General features: G+C 39.5%; 1 protein-coding gene across 1 annotated transcript in view; it reads left to right on the forward strand.

Moving 5' to 3' along the window:
- The window catches only part of LOC126473410 (E3 ubiquitin-protein ligase HECW2-like), a 210,555-nt gene that overhangs the window by 165,454 nt on the left and 24,288 nt on the right, over positions 1–20,813 (forward strand). The window contains exons 7-8 of the mRNA XM_050100432.1: positions 10,889–11,107; positions 16,394–16,660. Of these exons, the coding sequence (XP_049956389.1) occupies positions 10,889–11,107; positions 16,394–16,660 (486 nt within the window). The remainder of the gene's footprint in view (positions 1–10,888; positions 11,108–16,393; positions 16,661–20,813) is intronic.

The raw sequence follows: 20,813 nt of genomic DNA on the forward strand, positions 1-20,813 counted from the left end.
GTAAACGGTGAGCGAAATTTCTAGTCATCTGATGTACCTAAAAAACGTTTGATGTAGATAAGGCAAAGTCACATCTGCCTTTGTAGTTAATTCTCACAGTAAAACTTTTACATTACGTGTGAAAAATTAAAAACCGCTGTTTCGAGGTTCGCGGGCGCTCTTCGATGTGCAGTCTTTTTGTTTCGATTATGAGGAAACTATCTGGCAAGAAAAAATAAATGAAAACCTGATTTTTCCACATCTTATAGTGTGACACAGCTTTTCATTGTTGTCGACAGTTATTGTGATACATCGCAAATAAGAAAACCATCGGACATATTTAGGAAAGTTTGCAGTGAGGAATGTAGTCGCTGGTAAGTTTACGTTTGATGGGTTTTAGGTTGTAGAGTGCCGCGTACGAAATATAGCTAACGTAACGAAATTGTTCTTAACGATGGAAGGAGAGCTGTAACTCTTTCCATTCTCCAGAAAGTACGTGAGATATGTTGAATGTTTTCTACGATGGGGTTGGCAGCTAGGTGCCACACTCGAGGTTATTGCCGTCTCCGAGAGGCTGACTGGATTATGTTTCAATCTGTACTCCCTGGTTTACGAAAACTTTGTGACACGCTTAAAAGAGATCTGATAGCTAATTTGCTGTTACCTCTGCATGGGCAGCTGTACGAAGACGAGAAGCACACGTCGGAATTTTTCTCATCATCAATGGCCTCTTCCATTTCTTCAGATACACTGACTACCGCTACGCTGAGTTCACCACTCATTGTTACACCACTGTTGATGACCGATTTCTCTTCAAATCCAGCTACTCCTCAAGCTGAATCATGGACTACTATGCGAAGTTGAACAGTTGTGCAAGTACTATCCAAGGTTTATTGATCAGTAATCATTATTTGTAATTGCACCACACTGAATAAAGTACCATATTAATTTGACGGTACAGTTCGCGCATACATCTGCGAGGCTATCTGCACAATTGCTGAAGACACACTGATCCATTACCTTCGCTTTATAGCAACTGAAACTTAAACTCCACACCCACAGGACGCAGCAACTGGCCTTGCGTTTCGTTTATGGTTATGGCAAAAAGTAAGGTCACTGGGAATTGTACACTTTTAAAGCGAAATGGTAAATTGTTAGGAATAAGTGCGATTTGGGGCATAAGCATTTCCTTTTTGTGCCACTTCCCATTAAAATTTCCATTTCTACGATGTTACATAGTAGAGAAGTAACTTTAAGTCTCTGTGAGTGAAGGTTTCTCAAGAGTGAGAAAATGCTTGATGCTCTCAATCAGAGTTACGTTACACCTCGCTTTCGGAAGAAGCTTCCAAAGAGCGAGTTACAGCCTAATGTTCTGGAGCCGCAGCAAGTCTAGCCTCACGATCTTCCTGGATTCTTGAGACCGCATAGGCCTCAGTGTTTTAGCCATTCTGGTGTATTCAGAAAGACTCAACCGTTCTCTATGCTTTTTTATTCCTAAACAAAACCAAATAAACATATAATTAGTAGGCACCCAAATCACAAAAAATGGTTCAAATGGCTCTAAGCACTATGGGACTCAACTGCTGAGGTCATTAGTCCCCTAGAACTTAGAACTAGTTAAACCTAACTAACCTAAGGACATCACAAACAGCCATGCCCGAGGCAGGATTCGAACCTGCGACCGTAGCGGTCTTGCGGTTCCAGACTGCAGCGCCTTTAACCGCACGGCCACTTCGGCCGGCCCCAAATCACAAAGCAATCTTAATAAATTCGGTTGTCGTAGTGGAGAATATAAATAAAACCTCCTGAAAGAATCAAAGCAATGTAAGTCTGCAGGCTTTCATGGCCGTTGTCACTGAAGTTAAAATCTTCTGGGTTGTTAGGCCGCGTCATGTTTCTTCTAAAATGTTCGACGTTTTGACCCCTCTGCTGGGATCTTCCTCAGGATCTCTTGGTGTCCACTACTGCTAGAACACTGTCAGAGACGAGTGTCGCGTCCACTTATAAAGGGGGAGTTTTCTGGCGTTCGTACTGGAGAAGTGATAGTATTGGTTAAAATTCATGTGGCTTACATTGGTGGGCCATAGCCATAGGCTAATCCAGAAGAAGGGGCGTTGGTAGCTCATCTCCTGTCGATACCATTGGCGGTCATCGACATTGGATAGAAAGGCACTATTCCACACTTATGCTGGAGAAGCGTTATTGGTTGAAATGCCTGCTACCGCAATTGGTTGGTCGTCATCAGTGGCTAGATTCGAAACGGACAGAGCAAGAGAGGGGAATGTTTGCCCAAAATATTATTGTCCGCCGAAGTGACTTGCAGCACGTTGTTTATGCTTCTCTATCCAATGACGATGACCGCCAATGGTATCCACGGTAGATGAGCTACCAACGCCCCTTCTTCTGCATTAGCCTATGACTATGGCCCGCCAATGGTAGCCATATGAATTTTAACCAATACTACCACTTCCCCGGCACGAACGCCAGAAAACTCCCCCTTTATAAGTGGACGCGACACTCGTCTCTGACAGTGTTCTAGCAGTAGTGGACACCAAGAGATCCTGAGGAAGATCCCAGCAGAGAGGTCGAAACGTCGAACATTTTAAAAGAAATATAACGCGGCCTAACAACCCAGAAGATTTTAACTTCAATAAGCAAAGCAAGGTCGTGAAGTTTTTAATACACAAAGTGAAATCAATAAATCTGTAAATCCCAGCCAAGCAAATTCGTTGGTCGTCTGTATTCCTAAAGATGAGATTGTGGCACTTAACTCTGTCGCTGATCTAAACTTAATGCTTCTGCCACAGGTATTTAAAAAAAAGAAAGAAAAAAAAACCGTTAACAACGCCATCTATTGCTTCTTTGATGTACTACGAAACTAACAGCGTCATCTATTGTTTGGTTGGTGTACTACACCATGGTGATTTATCATCCGAACTACTAAGCGGAGCAGATGATTTTAGATAAAATTTTAAATTACGATATCTTCTTTTTCCATGTTGCAAGTATGATGCAATAGTGTCCATATTTTTCTCCAGGCTACGCTCAAGTTACCTGTGAAAACCCTTCGAAATTCGTCTAGTAGTTTTGGAAATTAGTGTATTCAAACAGACCAATATACAGGCATGACGGTTTTACAGTTTTATTAGCATAGCTTCCAGTACACTACAGTTAAGATAAATACATCGACTGAAAAGCATTCGTCCAACTATGCTGGAAAGCACCAATCATGCAATTTTTAAGAACAATAACAGCAACAAACTTTCACAACTGTGACAGCTTCATAATTTATACGGTATAAAATCAAAGCGCGCATTCACCATTTTCAGTGTTTACTAACCTGGTACGAGCCTCATCTTCTTGTTCTCGGTAGCGTTCCTTGTCTCTTACATTAAAACTTTTGAGTATTGAACACAGTCATACAATAATGGGCACAACACCAGTGTTTTTCGGTTTTACTTGGTCACGCATTAAGCTGACCTTGGACAATGACCAGCTTCCTAACAGTTCCATTTATATGGCAAGAGTACCGGTCTAGACCCCGCAATCACAGACAGTTTCAGTGGCACTTGCTCGTCATAAACCTTTTTTCGCTAATAACAGTTCAAGAAAAACACAGTCACTTGAGCACAGTTCTCTACATAAGTCACCATACCCATTGTCCGCCCCGGTAGCTGAGTGGTCAGCTTGACAGACCGTCAATCCTAAGGGCCCGGGTTCGATTCCCGGCTGGGTCGGAAATTTTCTCCGCTCAGGGACTGGGTGTTGTGTTGTCCTAATCATCATCATTTCATCCCCATCGACGCGCAGGTCGCCGAAGTGGCGTCAAATCGAAAGACCTGCACCAGGCGAACGGTCTACCCGACGGGAGGCCCTAGCCACACGACATTTCCATTTTTATACCATACCCATTTAGAGCAACACATGTCCACAGAATACATCCATAAAGTGTAGATTGTTAAACGTCATTTATACTTGGATCAGTCAAAGGAGTTCATATCGATATTTCACTAACGACGTAAACTTGCATAGACATGTTAAAATAGCATTTACTTGGCAAAGCGATCACAAATGCTCCCCGGATCTGCACTTGCCATCCCCTTTCTCGCCACATTTCAGAATGAAGCTGTCATCAATATTTTGGGGTATCTGAAGCGCAACGACCATCTTCATCCTACGCAGGCCGCCTTTCATCGTGAACACGCAGAATGACGTATAAGGGCACATCGAACGAAAAGCATCGATACTTTACTCGAGAGTAGTAGGTGTCGTAAGAAAGGTATCATACTCTTAAAAGTACCGAAAGAAAAATATCGATAGCTGTATTGTTACTTAACTTTGATAAAATGTTTGGGGTATGGTTGCTATCGTCTCATAATCTATCTACAATGGAGTGCAATAGCCCATTTTCATAAGTCTAAACTTTTAAAAATCTGGAACTTGAAATATAAAATTAGAGAATAATCATAAAAACGTCGAATTGGACGAATAGCGATACGCGCATATAGAAGTGGCGGTAGTTTCACGTACATATGGTATAAAAGCGCAGTGTGTTGGCGGAGCTGTCATTTGTACTTAGGTGATTCATGCGAAAAGGTATCCGACGTGATTGTGGATGCACGACGGTAACAGACTTCGAACGCGGAATGGTAGTTGGAGCAAGACGCATGGGACATTACATTTCGGAAATCGGTGGGGAATTCAGTATTCTGTGATCCAGAGTGTCAAAGAGTGTGCCGAGAACACCATATTTCAGGCATCACTTTTCAATATAGACAACACAGCGGCGTTTGAGTATAGTTGTCAGTGCTAACAGACAAGCAACACTGCGTGAAATACCCGCAGAAATCAGGGTGGAACGTATGACGAACGTACCCTTTGGGACAGTGCGGAGAAATTTGGCGTCAATGGGCTACGGCAGCCGACGACCGAAGCGAGTGCCTTTGCTAACAGCACGATATTGACTGCAGCGCCTCTCATGGACTCGTGACCATATCGGCTGGACCCTACATGAATGATAAAGCGTGGCCTGATCAGATGAGTCCCGATTTTAAGTTGGTAAGAGCTGACAGTGGGTTTCGAGTGTGGCACAAACCTCACAAAGCCATGGACCCAAGTTGTCAACAAAGCACTGTGCAAGCTGTTTGTGGCTCCATAATGGTCCAGGCTGTGTTTGCATGGAATGGACTGGGTACTCTGGTGCATCTGAATCGATCATTGATTGGAAATGGTTAAGGTCGCCCACTTGGAGACCATTTACAGCCATTTATGGACTTCATGTTACCGAACAACAATGTCATTTCACTAAGCTACAACTGTTCGCAGTTAGTTTGAAGTACATTCTGCACTATTCGAGCAAATGATTCAGCCCAACATGAATCCCATTCAACATTTATGGGACATAACTGAGAGGTCAGTTCGTGCACAATATCCTGCACTGGCAACACTTTTGCAATTATGGACTGCTATAGAGACAGCATGGCTCAATATTTCTGCAAAGGACTTCCAACAACTTGTTGAGTCAATGGCACATCAAATTGCTGCACTACGCCGGGCAAAAGGACGTCCGACACGATATTGGGACATATCCCATGACTTCTGTCACCTCAGTGTAAACTGTAGCAAACAACAGTACAAAACAAATAGTAAGTTGAAAGCAAGAGGAATCCCTGTGAACAAACTTGGAAATGAAATGTTATGAAGCTTGGCAAAGGATCGCATATGTTGTCATACACTTGCTCTGTCAGTCATACATACACCGCTCATTCAATCATAGACCTGTTGCTACTTGTGCACTCTATTGTTGAAGGTCTTGGATCTGTCATGCTTCCAAAATTTTGGCTGAATAAAAAAAAATGAAATAAATTGTTACAAGGATAAAAGCATTTAAATGAGTCAAAGTATCACATTAATTGTATTGAGTGAAAAAGGTATCTGTATTAAGATGAAGGTACCCGATATCAAGAAATATTGATGCTTTATCTGTTTCTCTATTTGGACATAAAAGCAAATGACAGTAAGAGACAGGTGTCTTAATATATGATACTGGTTCTTTCTGGTAATGGTACAATTACCACAACCTTTGATGTTTCTTTACAATGCATAACAAATTTTGAGTGGGTAACCACACATCGTCATATGCTCAGAACAAGCTTTTTTTTTACTTGACATATCTTTTTGTGTTGTTGCCTTAGATATACTAGGTGGGTCACTGCTGTGAACCACGTAGCATGTGGAAACAGAGATCAATGCAAAATTGGTGGCTAAAAAGTAGTAGAGGGGATGTTAGAGCTATGAGTAATGTTTGCTAAAGTCATTGCTGATGAACAAAGACATCATCTTAAACAGCAAACCACAATCACAAAATGTTCAAGTCAGAGTGCAGCTGTTTTTGAGAATCCGTGTACGGACAATTCTATAACAAGATTGGAAGTGCCGAATACATGCCAGGTCAGTATTTATTTCCTGTGTAGAGGGTCAACGGCCATTTCACGTGTGACGTATTTGCTCAGGTCCCTGGATTGGCAGCCAAAAGTGGAACTATTTCCCCCAAAAACAATACCATTGCCGGTCTCCATATTGATAGTGGCAAGATATTGTATTAGATGTCTGACCAAAGGGCTCATCATTTATCGTTACTCTGTGGGACTCATGCTAATATTGATGCCACCGTTCATGTTTTCTGTAGTTGTCCAGATACAAGATGGTAATATGACATTGAACAACTTGGGTCTTCATGAGACAGTTCACAGATGTTTTTCACTCTAGAAATGCACTGTACTTGACACACATTTCTCTTAGTTGTTCTTGGCTGAATGTGAGAATCAGTGACATTCAGTTTGCACCAAACAAGGACAATGGGATGACTGTTAGGGTGTATATTCTGGAAAGACATGTGTATGGCTATATATAATGCTAGCTGAGTACCTGGCATTGCATGGGTATGTATTTACTTCAGTCTTCTATCAGTCCATCTCCTCCTCACCCTCACTCTGTCCTTCTCCTCCTCTCCCCTTTCTATCCACCTCCGCCTCCCCCATCTCTTTGTCCTTCTGCTCCTCCCCCTCTATCAAATTGTTCCTTCACCCTCTGTCCATCTCCTGCTCCCTCCTCTAACTCTAAGTCAGTCACTTTCTCCCCTCTGCCTCCTCCTCCCTGTCTCTCTGTCTATCTCCTTCTCCCCCCTCTCTATGTCCATCTCATCCTTCCCTCTCTCTGTCTTCTTCCTCTTCTTTGCTTTCTTTCCATTTCCCCTTCCCCCTCTTTCTGTCCACCTCCTACTCCCCCTATCTGTGTCCATTTCCTCTCTGCCCCTCTCAATCTGTTCATCTCCTCCTAGTCCCTTCTCTTTCCATGTTATCATCTCTACCCCAACAGAAGGTTGCTGATTCTTACCCCCACAGCATTTCTTTTCAGATAGTAAGTATTATGCAGTAGGCCTGTGTGTACCAAGTTTGGCCATACACATCATGACATATCTGCTCATGAATTTAGTGGAAACTGGACACTGGCTGCTTATCAACTTCAGTGCTGCTTCCCACACTCAGCAAGTTCCTTCCTCCGGTACCCAGCCATTAGATAAACACATTTCATAATTAGAATTTAGTAATTCAGAAATGTAAAATTGTGTACTTCACAAAACAAAAAACATAGTATCCCGTGACTACACTGTCAACGAGTCACAATTGGAATCAGTCAACTCATGCAAATATCTGCGTGTAACAGTTTGTAGGGATATGATGTGGAACAATTACATAGGCTCGGTTGTAGGTAAAGCAGGAGGCAAACTTCATTTCATTGATAGAATATTGGACAAATGTAATCTACATCTACATCTACATCGATACTCCGCAAGCCACCCAACGGTGTGTGGCGGAGGGCACTTTACGTGCCACTGTCATTACCTCCCTTTCCTGTTCCAGTCGCGTATGGTTCGCGGGAAGAACGACTGTCTGAAAGCCTCCGTGCGCGCTCTAATCTCTCTAATTTTACATTCGTGATCTCCTCGGGAAGTATAAGTAGGGGGAAGCAATATATTCGATACCTCATCCAGAAACGCACCCTCTCGAAACCTGGCGAGCAAGCTACACCGCGATGCAGAGCGCCTCTCTTGCAGAGTCTGCCACTTGAGTTTATTAAACATCTCCGTAACGCTATCACGGTTACCAAATAACCCAGTGACGAAACGCGCCGCTCTTCTTTGGATCTTCTCTATCTCCTCCGTCAACCCGACCTGGTACGGATCCCACACTGATGAGCAATACTCAAGTATAGGTCGAACGAGTGTTTTGTAAGCCACCTCCTTTGTTGATGGACTACATTTTCTAAGCACTCTCCCAATGAATCTCAACCTGGTACCCGCCTTACCAACAATTAGTTTTATATGATCATTCCACTTCAAATCGTTCCGTACGCATACTCCCAGATATTTTACAGAAGTAACTGCTACCAGTGTTTGTTCCGCTATCATATAATCATACAATAAGGGATCCTTCTTTCTATGTATTCGCAATACATTACATTTGTCTATGTTAAGGGTCAGTTGCCACTCCCTGCACCAAGTGCCTATCCGCTGCAGATCTTCCTGTATTTCGCTACAATTTTCTAATGCAGCAACTTCTCTGTATACTACAGCATCATCCGCGAAAAGCCGCATGGAACTTCTGACACTATCTACTAAGTCATTTATATATATTGTGAAAAGCAATGGTCCCATAACACTCCCCTGTGGCACGCCAGAGGTTACTTTAACGTCTGTAGACGTCTCTCCATTGATAACAACATGCTGTGTTCTGTTTGCTAAAAACTCTTCAATCCAGCCACACAGCTGGTCTGATATTCCGTAGGCTCTTACTTTGTTTATCAGGCGACAGTGCGGAACTGTATCGAACGCCTTCCGGAAGTCAAGAAAAATAGCATCTACCTGGGAGCCTGTATCTAATATTTTCTGGGTCTCATGAACAAATAAGGCGAGTTGGGTCTCACACGATCGCTGTTTCCGGAATCCATGTTGATTCCTACATAGTAGATTCTGGGTTTCCAGAAATGACATGATACGCGAGCAAAAAACATGTTCTAAAATTCTACAAGAGATCGACGTAAGAGATATAGGTCTATAGTTTTGCGCATCTGCTCGACGACCCTTCTTGAAGACTGGGACTATCTGTGCTCTTTTCCAATCATTTGGAACCCTCCGTTCCTCTAGAGACTTGCGGTACACGGCTGTTAGAAGGGGGGCAAGTCTACAAAAGCGATTGTGTATAAATCACTCGTAAGATCCATCCTGGAATATTTTTCAAGTGTGTGGGACCTGTGTTAAATAGGGCTTACAAGGAATATTGAATGTTTACAGAGAAGGGCAGCATGAATGGTCACAAATTTGTTTGACTTGTGCGAGAATGTCACAAAGATGCTGAAGAAACTGAACTAGCAGATATTTGAAAATAGATAGAAACTACCGAGAAAGCCTACTTACCAGGTTTCAAGAACCGGTTTCAAATGATGAATCTAGATATGTACTACAACCCTCTAAGTAACACTCTCATGGGGATCATGAGGACAATATGAAATTAATTACAGTGTGCACACAGACATTTAAACAGTCATCCCCCTTGCTCTGTATGTGAATGTAATGAAGAGAAGCCCTAATAACTGATAAAACAGGTAGTATCCTGTGCCATGCATTTCACAGGGGCTTGGAAAGTATGGATGTAGATGTGAGACCTGAGTTTCTCCTGGCATATACAACGTTCAAATAACTTCCAGGAATTCAGCCAGGTAAATTGCCTTGAAAATGGTGGGGTGTTCTCCCGCCGAAATATCGGCAGTCGCTGAAAGTGTTACCTGGCTGAATTCCCGGAAGTTATTGGAAAATGGATGTAGATGTAGATTTATGGTCTCCATAAACACCACTGCCTACCGACAAAATGGTCCATCATGTAGGAGCCACACCCAGTTTCTCAGTTCATTATCCTTTCTGAGGAAGAGCTCCCTTTCCGATCTGAGAATCTAGAAGCAGATAACCCGTGTTAGGCATAACTTGTCAGGCTGGGCATAATTTCCTCATTCAACAGGACTGTGTCCTTTTTCTTCACTTACTGTCATTTAAAATACGTTAGCAGTTTGTCTCTGATGTTTTTATTGTTGACTGGACTTAAATATTGGAGTATACTGGTATGTTCAGAATTTCATGGATTACTGTATCCTTTAGTTTTTACTTGAGCTATACGGACAATTTGAAGTTGACGTCTGTGGATGTGTCTTACACACTGAATACTCCCCTGCTAAAGAAATTGCCACATATGTTGTTTTTACTACTGTGTGCATCTTCTTGATCTCATCTTCCTGCATATGTCCTTTAAACTACATTAAACAGTTGCCTGGGCAGTTTAGATTTTACTCATAATCTTGTCTCCATTAAGTGTTTTGGTCACAAATTAGCAATGATGACTGCAAGTTAACAAGATATCTAACAAAGAAAGGCTTAGTTGACTGCTTTATGGACTGCAGTTAAACACAATGTCTGTGAGAAACCTCTTGTACCCACAAGATATAAATCTCTGTTCTTGTTCTTGTTAGGTTGACTGTAGTTCTTCTGCAGTTTTTCCCACTCCTGCATGTAAAATCATACATGGCTGCAGAACAGAGGCCCAACAACACATTGGCTCTTGTCTTGGCATGATAAATGAAAAGTCAGGACTTCTGTATGTAGATGTGGAGCTACATAAAGGCAATTAGTATTTTTGGCTTCTTAGTGTACGAATAGAAAAACAGCTCAAAACAGTAAAAATGTCTTAGATCAACAGGTGCCTTATAAAAAGGACCCAGAAACTTGTTCATGCTAAAAAAAATTCAGTAATTCTAACAAATGTCTCTCTCTTTTGACAAGTGGATATATTTTATTTTTCAGCCTGTTCGAGCAGGAGATTATGAGCTATGTCCCAGCTGTGCCTGCATCAACCAGATCACCTCGAGGCTCTCCTCAGCTGTCACCACAGGCCTCACCAGGCCTTTCTAGAGCCAATGCACGTGCCCCAGCACCTTACCGCCGGGATTTTGAAGCAAAGCTGCGTAATTTCTATCGTAAACTGGAGTCCAAAGGATATGGGCAAGGACCAGGAAAACTGAAGTATGCTATTTTTTTGAGCTATCAGGTTATTGTATTGCGTGATTTTGTGAGACACAAACTGATGTGCTTTGATGTTTTAGATTTTGTTTTCTTCACTATACAGCTTGCAGTAAGAGTTCAGTTGTAACTTTTTCATTAATACAGGCAGCAAAATGAAATCCTTTTGCTCTGGATATCTGACCCTGGCAGTTATTTACATTTACTTTTAAATGCCTATATGCTTTATGTAAACAAATGAAATATGATAGGTGGCAGAATGCTTTGTTGTATGTTTATATTATTTACTGCATCTGAATCTTGAAACGAATCTCTTGTGCACAACCATAATGTCATCTGCATCATGAATCGGACAAAGTTTCTGCTATGCATCTAAAATTAAGATCTACACACTCTTGAATAAAAACTTATCATACTGGCTCCAGAGCAAAGGGCGCTAGGAGTGGAAGCTTGTGAATGGCCCGTAGCACGTTGCCTGGCGATCTAAAATGTAAAAAAATCTACAAAGACAAACTGTCCTTGGCCAAAAAACAAGCATGTGAACATTACATTGAAAGTGCTCCCAACAAATGTAAAGCAGCATGGGATATCATCAACCAATATAATTCACAAACCCATACACAAGATGCAATGCTGGTCCCAGAAGAAGTAAATAATTACTTCCTAACCTCAGTGAGTGAGCTGAAAAACAAAATCAAGCAAAATGGCACTTGTGCACTAGATCATCTTTGTGCTGTGCCCCATAGTATGTATACTTTCCACTGGAATGTTGTCACCCCAGAGGATATTGTAAAAGCTGTGGCAAGGTTCACCAACTCCAAAAGCATGGACTGTTATTGGTTTTCTAATTATCTAATGAAAAAAATAATACACCTTATCTGTCAACCTCTTTCTTTTATTTTTAATATTTGTTTAGAATCTGGAGTTTTCCCAGGTGCACTCAAAACTGCTAAAGTAATACCGGTCTTTAAAAAGGGAGATAAGCATCTGCCCCAAAACTATCGACCAGTTTCTATTGTCCCAATTTTTTCTAAAGTTTTTGAATATGTAATGTACAGTCAACTAAATAACTATTTTGATAAGCATGATCTCCTCTCCAACAGACAATTTGCATATCAGCATGGTAAAAACACCACTACTGCTGTCACTGAAGTTGTTAACCAGGTGTTAACTGCATTCGAAAATAAGGATCTAGTGTCAGTCGTACTGTGCGATCTTAGCAAAGCCTTCGACTGCATACCATCTAACACCCTACTTGCAAAACTGGAATTTTATGGCATACACAAACCATCTTTGGATGTAATCGAATCATACTTAAGTAACAGGAGACAGTATGTATCAATTAAAAATAGATGCTCCTCACTGAAGGAAGTTCGGACCGGAGTGCCTCAGGGCTCGGTCCTAGGTCCTTTTCTGTTTATCATTGCAATTAATGACTTACCTTACCATGTAGGAGCAAGTTCAGTTGTGTGTTATGCAGATGATACAACGTTGCTCAATACACACCATGACACAGCAGAACTGCATCAGGCAACACAGGAAAAACTAGAACTAGTAATGGATTGGTTTTCTTCTAATGAACTCCTGTGTAATCCTGATAAAACACAAGAGCTAATTCTGGGTTTAACTACAGCTGTTGAAAGCAAATCAATAAAATTATTAGGATTCCACATTGACTCAAAATTAAACTGGGAGGAACACATTAGCCATATCTGCAAGAGAATAGCAAGAGTGTGTTATCTCATCTGGAGACTGACAGATATAGTCACTGATGAGTATCTAAAGGTGGTATATTTTGGCCTCTTTCAGTCACACATTTCCTACGGCATATTGTTATGGGGACATTCTTGCTTTGTCAGTGAAATTCTGAAAATTCAAAAAAAAGTAATTAGAATAATAAGCAAAGCTAAGCTCAAGGAACACTGCCATCCCCTCTTTATCAAGCACATGATATTAACTGTGGTGAATCTATACATCTACACAGCCCTGCTTTATGTCAAAAGCAACTTAAATGAGTTCGAGACCAGAGAGAACATACATCCCCACAACACCAGAGGCAAACTGGACTTTGACATACCAAGACACAGACTCACAAAGACTGCAAACTCACACAAAATAATGAGTTTAAAACTCTTCAATAAACTTCCAGCATCTGCTCGGTCACTGACCAATAATATTTTCAAACGTAAGGTTTATGACTGGCTTCTCAAACACCCATTTTATAAGATAACAGAATATTTTGAAATAAGCATTGACATTAGTATATAAGAATATTCCTAAAAGAAAAGGAATTAAATTGTAAAAACTTTACTGTAAAGTTGTTGTTAATTGTATATTTAATGTTCAGACCTATTCCGCTGTAAGTGGTCAATGGTGAATAAACTGAATACTGAATACCTCCTTTCTCCAGAACAGCTAGCTTGTAGTGTATAGAAGAAACAAACATGTAATGGAAAAAAGTGTCACAGAGGTGACACAAAAGTTTATGGCGAGTCACTAGAAAGACCAGGTAAAGCCCCTTCACTTATTTTTGTAAATAATATCAACAATCACTATGCACAACAGGATCAGCACTATATTCACAATGGCTACTTATTGTTATGGTGCACGATACTGTTGCATAGCCAATGTTGTCAATGAATTTAAACATTCCAAAGCAGCACGAAGTCAGCTGACTTCCACCGATCACGAGCGGCCAAGTAAAGGTATGCAACGAGTAACTGTATTTTGCATATGTGGTTTCCTTAATTGGAAGGCCAATTGAACACTATGCATTTGTTATTGGAGGTGATATTCTTTCATACGTCTGAATTCAATGCACAGCACTGAGATAATTATGAGAGACGTGCAGCATAACATGAAATCCAAACCAGGGTTGAGCTCAACATTTCTCAATTGCAAAGAAATTTGATAAGGCAGGGAGCAAAGGCAACTGCTCACTGTATAGTTGATGCATTGAACTGCTGAATAGGGTTGCCAATTATCCCTCCCGGGAAATCCTGTATTTTGGCTATTTTGTTTGGTTAGCTCCCGTGTCCCATATTATTTCAAGGTCATCCCATATGTTTCTACTCTTGCAATGGTCAACAAAACAATTTATTTCAACTGATGTGCCACAGCCTTCTCTACTATTTCTACCCCTGTGGTGACCAAGTAAACAGTCCCTAAAACTGTATGGTCTCTTCTCCGTCTCTGCAAAGTGAAGGGAAGTTTGTCCTTTTTTGACTTTGTAGGTGTAGAATGAAGTGAAATTCTCCAATATTTAACAACAATATGGCTTTCTTTAACGCGAGCAGTTGTCAGAATCATTACAAATTGGGAACCCATTAAATGTTACACGAGAAGTAATGATGGTTGTCCCAAAGCTTTGAAGTTATTTTTAAATGGTTCTAATGACACTGAATGACAGTTGACCTCAGACATTTATTCAACATTTTTTCCATGCTGGTGCAGTCATTTTAGAATGTTCTAACTTTTTAGAACACTCTGATGTTAGTATAATGGAAACTTTCCATGTGACCAAGTCTCTGATTAGTAAAACTGAGCAAAGAATGAAATATTTTGGTAGTGGAGTAAATAAAGTTTTTAATGAGTTAACTGTTTCAGAAAACGCCTTGAAGATAATCTTTCAGGCTTTTAAGCTTAATTGAAAACATATTTAGTCAAGAATGTCATATTTGAAGATCATTTGCCATTGGCAGTACAATCTTGGATGCTCCTTTGTCTATTGTCCAATCTAAAATTTAAGCATTTTCAAGAGGTAATTGACTCATTTTGGTTAGGTGATGTAGTTGAAGATTGTTTGTATTTTGAACGTTATAATACAGAAGATACTTTGAATCAAGGCTTGTGCATGGAAGTGAATGCAAACAGAAGGTGGCTCAATGTTTTCTGTATCTTGAGAGCCGAAAATGTTCAGGTTACAAATTTGCTAAAAGTAGTTGGGCCTGTATTAAGAATTATTCCTAGTTCAAATGCTGAGGCAAAAAGTATTTTTCCCCTAATGAACCATAAATAGACTGAATTCTGCAACAAATGTACCCCTGATCTTATAAAAGCAGAACTGCAAGCTGCAGTGAATTTTAATTTTAGGTGTACATAATGCTTTACACATGTAAAATCTAATGAATCTTTGTGAAAAAGAAGCAAAGACTGTTAATAAGTACAAGCAATATTGTAAAATAAAACAAGCATGCATGTTATAAATGTATTCCTACTGTTCTTTGTAAAAAAAAAAAGCATTTTAAATGCTTATTTTGTAGGCTTCCTTCTTGATCCCTTGTTTCCCAGTAAAAAGTTGGTGGCCCTACTGTTGAAAGCCACATAAAATGAGACTGAAATGATGTTTTTATGTGCCTGTTGAGTGGTTACGTATACTAACTCTATATATTTGTATTCCAACCAGGACTTTACAGAATACTATTAAAGATAAAAGGCAGGAAGATCACAGAGGGAGGGGAGGGGGGCGGAGGGGCTCTGAACAACTGAAGATTATACTCTGAATCCTCTATTTCTCAATATCAAAGTGGCCATACCACATGCAATAATTTCTGTAGACTTTGTGTCATATGATTCCTCTGATGATGTCTCCAGCATTAAGAGACTAAAGGTAAAAGCACATGACCATGCCTTGGACTACGACCTAACACAAAGAGGCCATAGGCATTGAAAAGCACAAAAACAACTTTAATAGAAAAGAAGGAGGATTGAAATTGTACAAGTGTGTTACAGAGTGCTAGATAAAGCATACAGTGCCTACTCTACCTCATTACAAGCTCCAAACAAATATAGGTGTGACTCTGCAATCTTAAGCAAAGGTATGATGACATCATGACTCAGTTGTTGTGCAAATACTTAGAAACAGTCTCAGTACTTAGAAACAGTTTCATTTGCTGGGTGTGTTTATGTTGTAAACTGCACTATAAGATTTTATGACCTCTGATGATGGCTCCAGCATCAGGAGACAAAATATGCACAGAAGTGTGCCTTGGACTATGGCCTAAAGCCCGTAAAGCAAAAATGGCAAGGTATTAAATTCTATGTGTTTTTCCTTCCCTTTGCTACCATACTGTAACTGATAGTACTGACACCATTTGTAATATTTTCTGTATGTTTTAATTTTTTTTTAGATTCATTTTGTACGATGCCTTCTCTTTTTTACAATATTGTAACTGATAGTAGTGACACCATTTGTAATGTTTTTTGTATATTTTAATTTTTTAAGATTTGCTTTGAATGATGTTGGAACTGGCTGTTGTACATTTGTAATGTGAATTTTATCTTTCATAGGCTACACATTCGTCGTGAGCATCTACTTGAAGACGCATTTAATAAAATAATGGCTGCCTCCAAGAAAGATTTGCAGAAGTGCAAGTTATATGTCACATTTGATCGGGAGGAAGGACTAGATTATGGGGGCCCATCAAGAGAGTTCTTCTTCTTGCTTTCACGAGAATTATTCAATCCCTATTATGGGTTGTTTGAATATTCTGCAAATGATACATACACTGTGCAAGTGTCACCCATGTCAGCATTTGTTGACAATCACCATGAGTGGTAAGTGAATCTGAGAGCTTTAAAAATATATACGGAATAGTTTTTTGTAGATGTAGAATAAATACAACATTTGTGAAGTATAGTTTATTTACTAGCGTATAACTGTTTCAAAAGTATTGGTAGCTCCCAAAGGGGTGACAAATGACGATGTGTTATATGCTTCAAATACAATATTTATAAGTTATCTTTTGAATGTTTGGCAAGATGATTAATCCGTGTATGGGGATGAAAGCCTATTTGCACTCTACTTGATGCTATGGACAGATGCTATTGGAGCTAGTCAGCAGGTCAAGGATTAACTGGTGAATAAGTTGAGAGTATGAGTAGTGTAATCACTCCAGTTATATCCAGAGCTACTATAGGAGCCAACAAGCAATCAGTGTGCAGTTGGAGCAGACAGATGGGGCAATAATATAGCTGGAATGTAGTTAGTTAGTGGTCCAGTTAACTGGCAAGTAAACCAGAGTTTGTAGCTAGGACTGTCATAAGAACTGATGATGAAACAGATGAGGTGGTTCTTTGACAGTGGCCAGTAGATGGAAGTGATCTCTCAAGGTTTTCTCAGTGCAATTGATTAAAAGTGTGCTTCTGGGCATTCTGCCGAGTTTTTGTTTCAGTTATCTGCACAATATTTCAATGCCTGAACCAGCCACTAGTCCATTTGCTGTATTGTAGAGGCAGAACACAATTCATATGGAAAACAAATTTCCCTCTTTGCTCACAGTGCAGAAAAGGTTGATGGATAAATGATCCTCACACTGAATCAGAAGATATTGTGTGTTATCTACATCTACACTGTGCAAACCACCATGAGGTGCATGGCAGAGAGTATGTTCCATTGCAACAGTTATTATGGCTTCTTCCTGTTCCACTCACGTATGGAGTGTAGGAATAATGATTGTTTGAATGCTTCTGTGCATGCAGTAATTATTCTAATCTTATCCTCATGATCCCTACATGAGTGGTACATAGGGGATTGTAGTTTATTTTTAATCACCATTTAAAGCTGGTTCTTGAAACTTTGTTAATAGACTTTCTCAGAATAGTTTACGTCTATCTTGAAGAGTTTTCCAGTTCAGTTCCTTCAGTATTTCTGTGACATTCTCCCACACATTAAAGAAACCTGTGCCCATTCATGCAGCCCTTCTCTGTGTCCAATATAGTACAGATCCCTCACACTTGAGCAATATCTAGAACCAGTTGCATGAGTGGTTTGCAAGCAATCTCCTTTGGTAGACTGACTGCACTTCCCCAGAAGTCTACCATCTGCTTTAGCTGCAACTGAACCTATGTGGTCATTCCATGTCATATCCCTACGAAGTGTTACACCCAGGTATATGTATGAACTGGCTGATTCCAACTGTGGCTCACTGATGTTCTGATTCCAACAGTGACTCATTGATGTTCTAGTCATAAGATACTAAACATTTTTATGTTTCTGAACATTTAAAGCTTGTTGCCAATTTTTGCACTACTTTGAATTCTTATCAAGATCTGACTGAATATTTATGCGGCTTATTTCAAATAGTACTTCATTATAGATAAGTGCATCATCTGCAAAAGCCTAATGCTACTATTAATATTGTCTGCAAGGTCATTAATATACAACACTTCCCTGGGGCACATCTGAAGTTGCTTCTACATCTGACAATGACTCTCCATCCAAGATAACATGCTGGTTCTTTCCTACTATCCAGTCACAAATGTCACTTGGTAACCCATATGATCCTACTTTTGATGAGTGGTACTGAGTCAAATGCTTTTTAGAAATCAGGAAATACTGCAGCTACCTGATAGTCTTGATCCAAAGCTTTCAGTATTTCATATGAGAAAAGTGCAAATTGGATTTCACATAATTGATGTTTCTGAAATCCATGCTGGTTGGCACTGAGGGGATCATTCTGTTCAAGATACCTTATTATGTTTGATATCAGAATGTGTTCCAGATTCTACAACAAACTGATGTCAGGGATACTGGATGGTAGTTTTGTGGATCAGATCTTCTACCTTATTTGTGGACAGGTGTGACCTGTGCTTTTGAATATGCTATGTGATGAAATATTTCTTATTAATGCTGCCGCTTATTTTAAAACCAAGGATTATGTGCAAATGAGTGTTAGAGTTTATATAAAAATATGCAGGATTTAACATAATTGATACTGAGAAGTGACATAGGTGAAAGTATATGATAATAGAAACAGTGTTCCAGTAAATATGGGCCCAAAAATGAGCTTTTTGTGACATAATTGTGAATGTGTAGTTACAAGCTGCTACTGCAATGTATGAATACAGTTTTAGTTAGTACAAATGTTTAAGAGGTGATGAAAAAGTTTCTGTTCAAAGTCCACACTAACACCTTGGCTGTAAGTCAGTGTTTACCCACATCAGAGTCGCACTGGGTTGCATATATGCTTCAGCAATGTCCTCAAATGAAAAATTGTTAACTGTTCCTTGTATTTGAAATGTAAACTTTTCAGTGAAGTCCCCAATATAATTGACAGAAAAGATGCGCACCTGTTTGTAAAAGGAATAAATACAAATACGTTTCTGTATACGCTAAGCTGTTATCATCAGCTAAAAGCTCTGCTGTTATAAGTATAATAGAAATAGAGAGGCTTGTGCTCAAAATGATAATCCCTTCATTTTTATGATATTCCATGGTTCTTTTTAAGCATTTTAGGTGAATCTTGACCATTATGGAGCACATTTCTTGGAGTGGGCATTACCCTGCCACTTCAGTTGGACTCCATGACTTCCTCCATGTGAATGGGAAAGGATGAGAAATTCAAATATGTGGCTGACTAGCTATTGTTTTCCTTAGAAGGTTGTGATGTTTTTGGACTCAAAAAACTTCATGAATTGTCATGATTGTTTATGTGCACCTCAGAAGGATTAAAAATGCAGTAAAGAAAAAAAATCTCTTTTGAGCACATGACAGTAAAACATTCAAATTCTGAATAATGAATACAGAATCAGCAGGACATAATGGATTTTTGTTTGCTACAAGGATGAAACTACTAGCAGAGTATGGAAAAGTTTGAAGATTCCACCTGAATTTAAAGTAACATATTATTATTAGTTTTGACATGAAAATCAGAAAAAATAAGTTAAGATTACTGAAATATATGTTTTTTCTATGTAACAAAAATTTTGTTGGGCCTGGTCTGGCTAATTATATTAAAAGAAACTATTTCATTGAGATTGATTCATGTTTAATTGTATTTTGACGTAAATAAGTAAAGCCGTCTTTAGCCCAGAATTGTTTCTAGAAGTGAAGGACCCATGATAAGTAACAGAAAAACAATTGGTGGATCCCAGGCCTTTGAACTTATAGCCTGGCACTTATTCCTGAGCCACCTAGCTTCACCATATAACATAACTAAAGATAATTTATTTTTAATTATAAATGCAACAGTATTCTCAAAGAAAATGCTTCCCTATGTGGTGTGTAAAGTATGCCACAACACACAATGTAAAAGTCTGTTTGCCCTTTTCTGTTAAAAGATCACGTACTCTGTTTTCTCATAGCTTCCTATCATGGTATCACAATTGACCATTTGAAGTGTACTATTTAGCAACTTTGCATCTGCTGGCCAGTTCTACACTCTAGTCAAAGGACTGCATCTTCTGTTTCCTCCAGCCAGTCTCTGACTAGTTCACTGACACCTACAGCTGCACTAGACACAATTGGAGGATGTGCAATAGTCAGAAACATGGAATTATGTGCTATATTCAGGATATGCTCTATTCCTTATACAAGGACTATGTAATTTTGCTTAATGAAATGTTGTAAATTAAAACATCAAACACTGGTGAAAATGTGTGTACTACTGTGTGCAGCGGGGCAGATTCAACCCCTGCACTTAACCTTGTATGAATGCAGCTCCTTTTAATTTATTTGTGTGTATATGTCAATCATTGGCAACGAAATTTAAATGTATCTCTCTTGGTGATATCAATATTATGAACACTAGGCCATGGACTAAGGCATGTTTCTGTGCCTTATGTCTCATTTCTTCATGTTACAATGTATTAGTGTTAGTTCCATTGTTTTGTATGTTTTTAGTGTATATTTGTGGCACATATAGCAATCATGTGCATATTGATTGAAACATTGTAGGTTTTGCATGACATAGGGTTAAATGTCGTTTTA

The sequence above is a fragment of the Schistocerca serialis genome, chromosome 4 (genome assembly GCF_023864345.2).
Source record: "Schistocerca serialis cubense isolate TAMUIC-IGC-003099 chromosome 4, iqSchSeri2.2, whole genome shotgun sequence".
Classification (NCBI taxonomy): Eukaryota; Metazoa; Arthropoda; class Insecta; order Orthoptera; family Acrididae; genus Schistocerca; species Schistocerca serialis.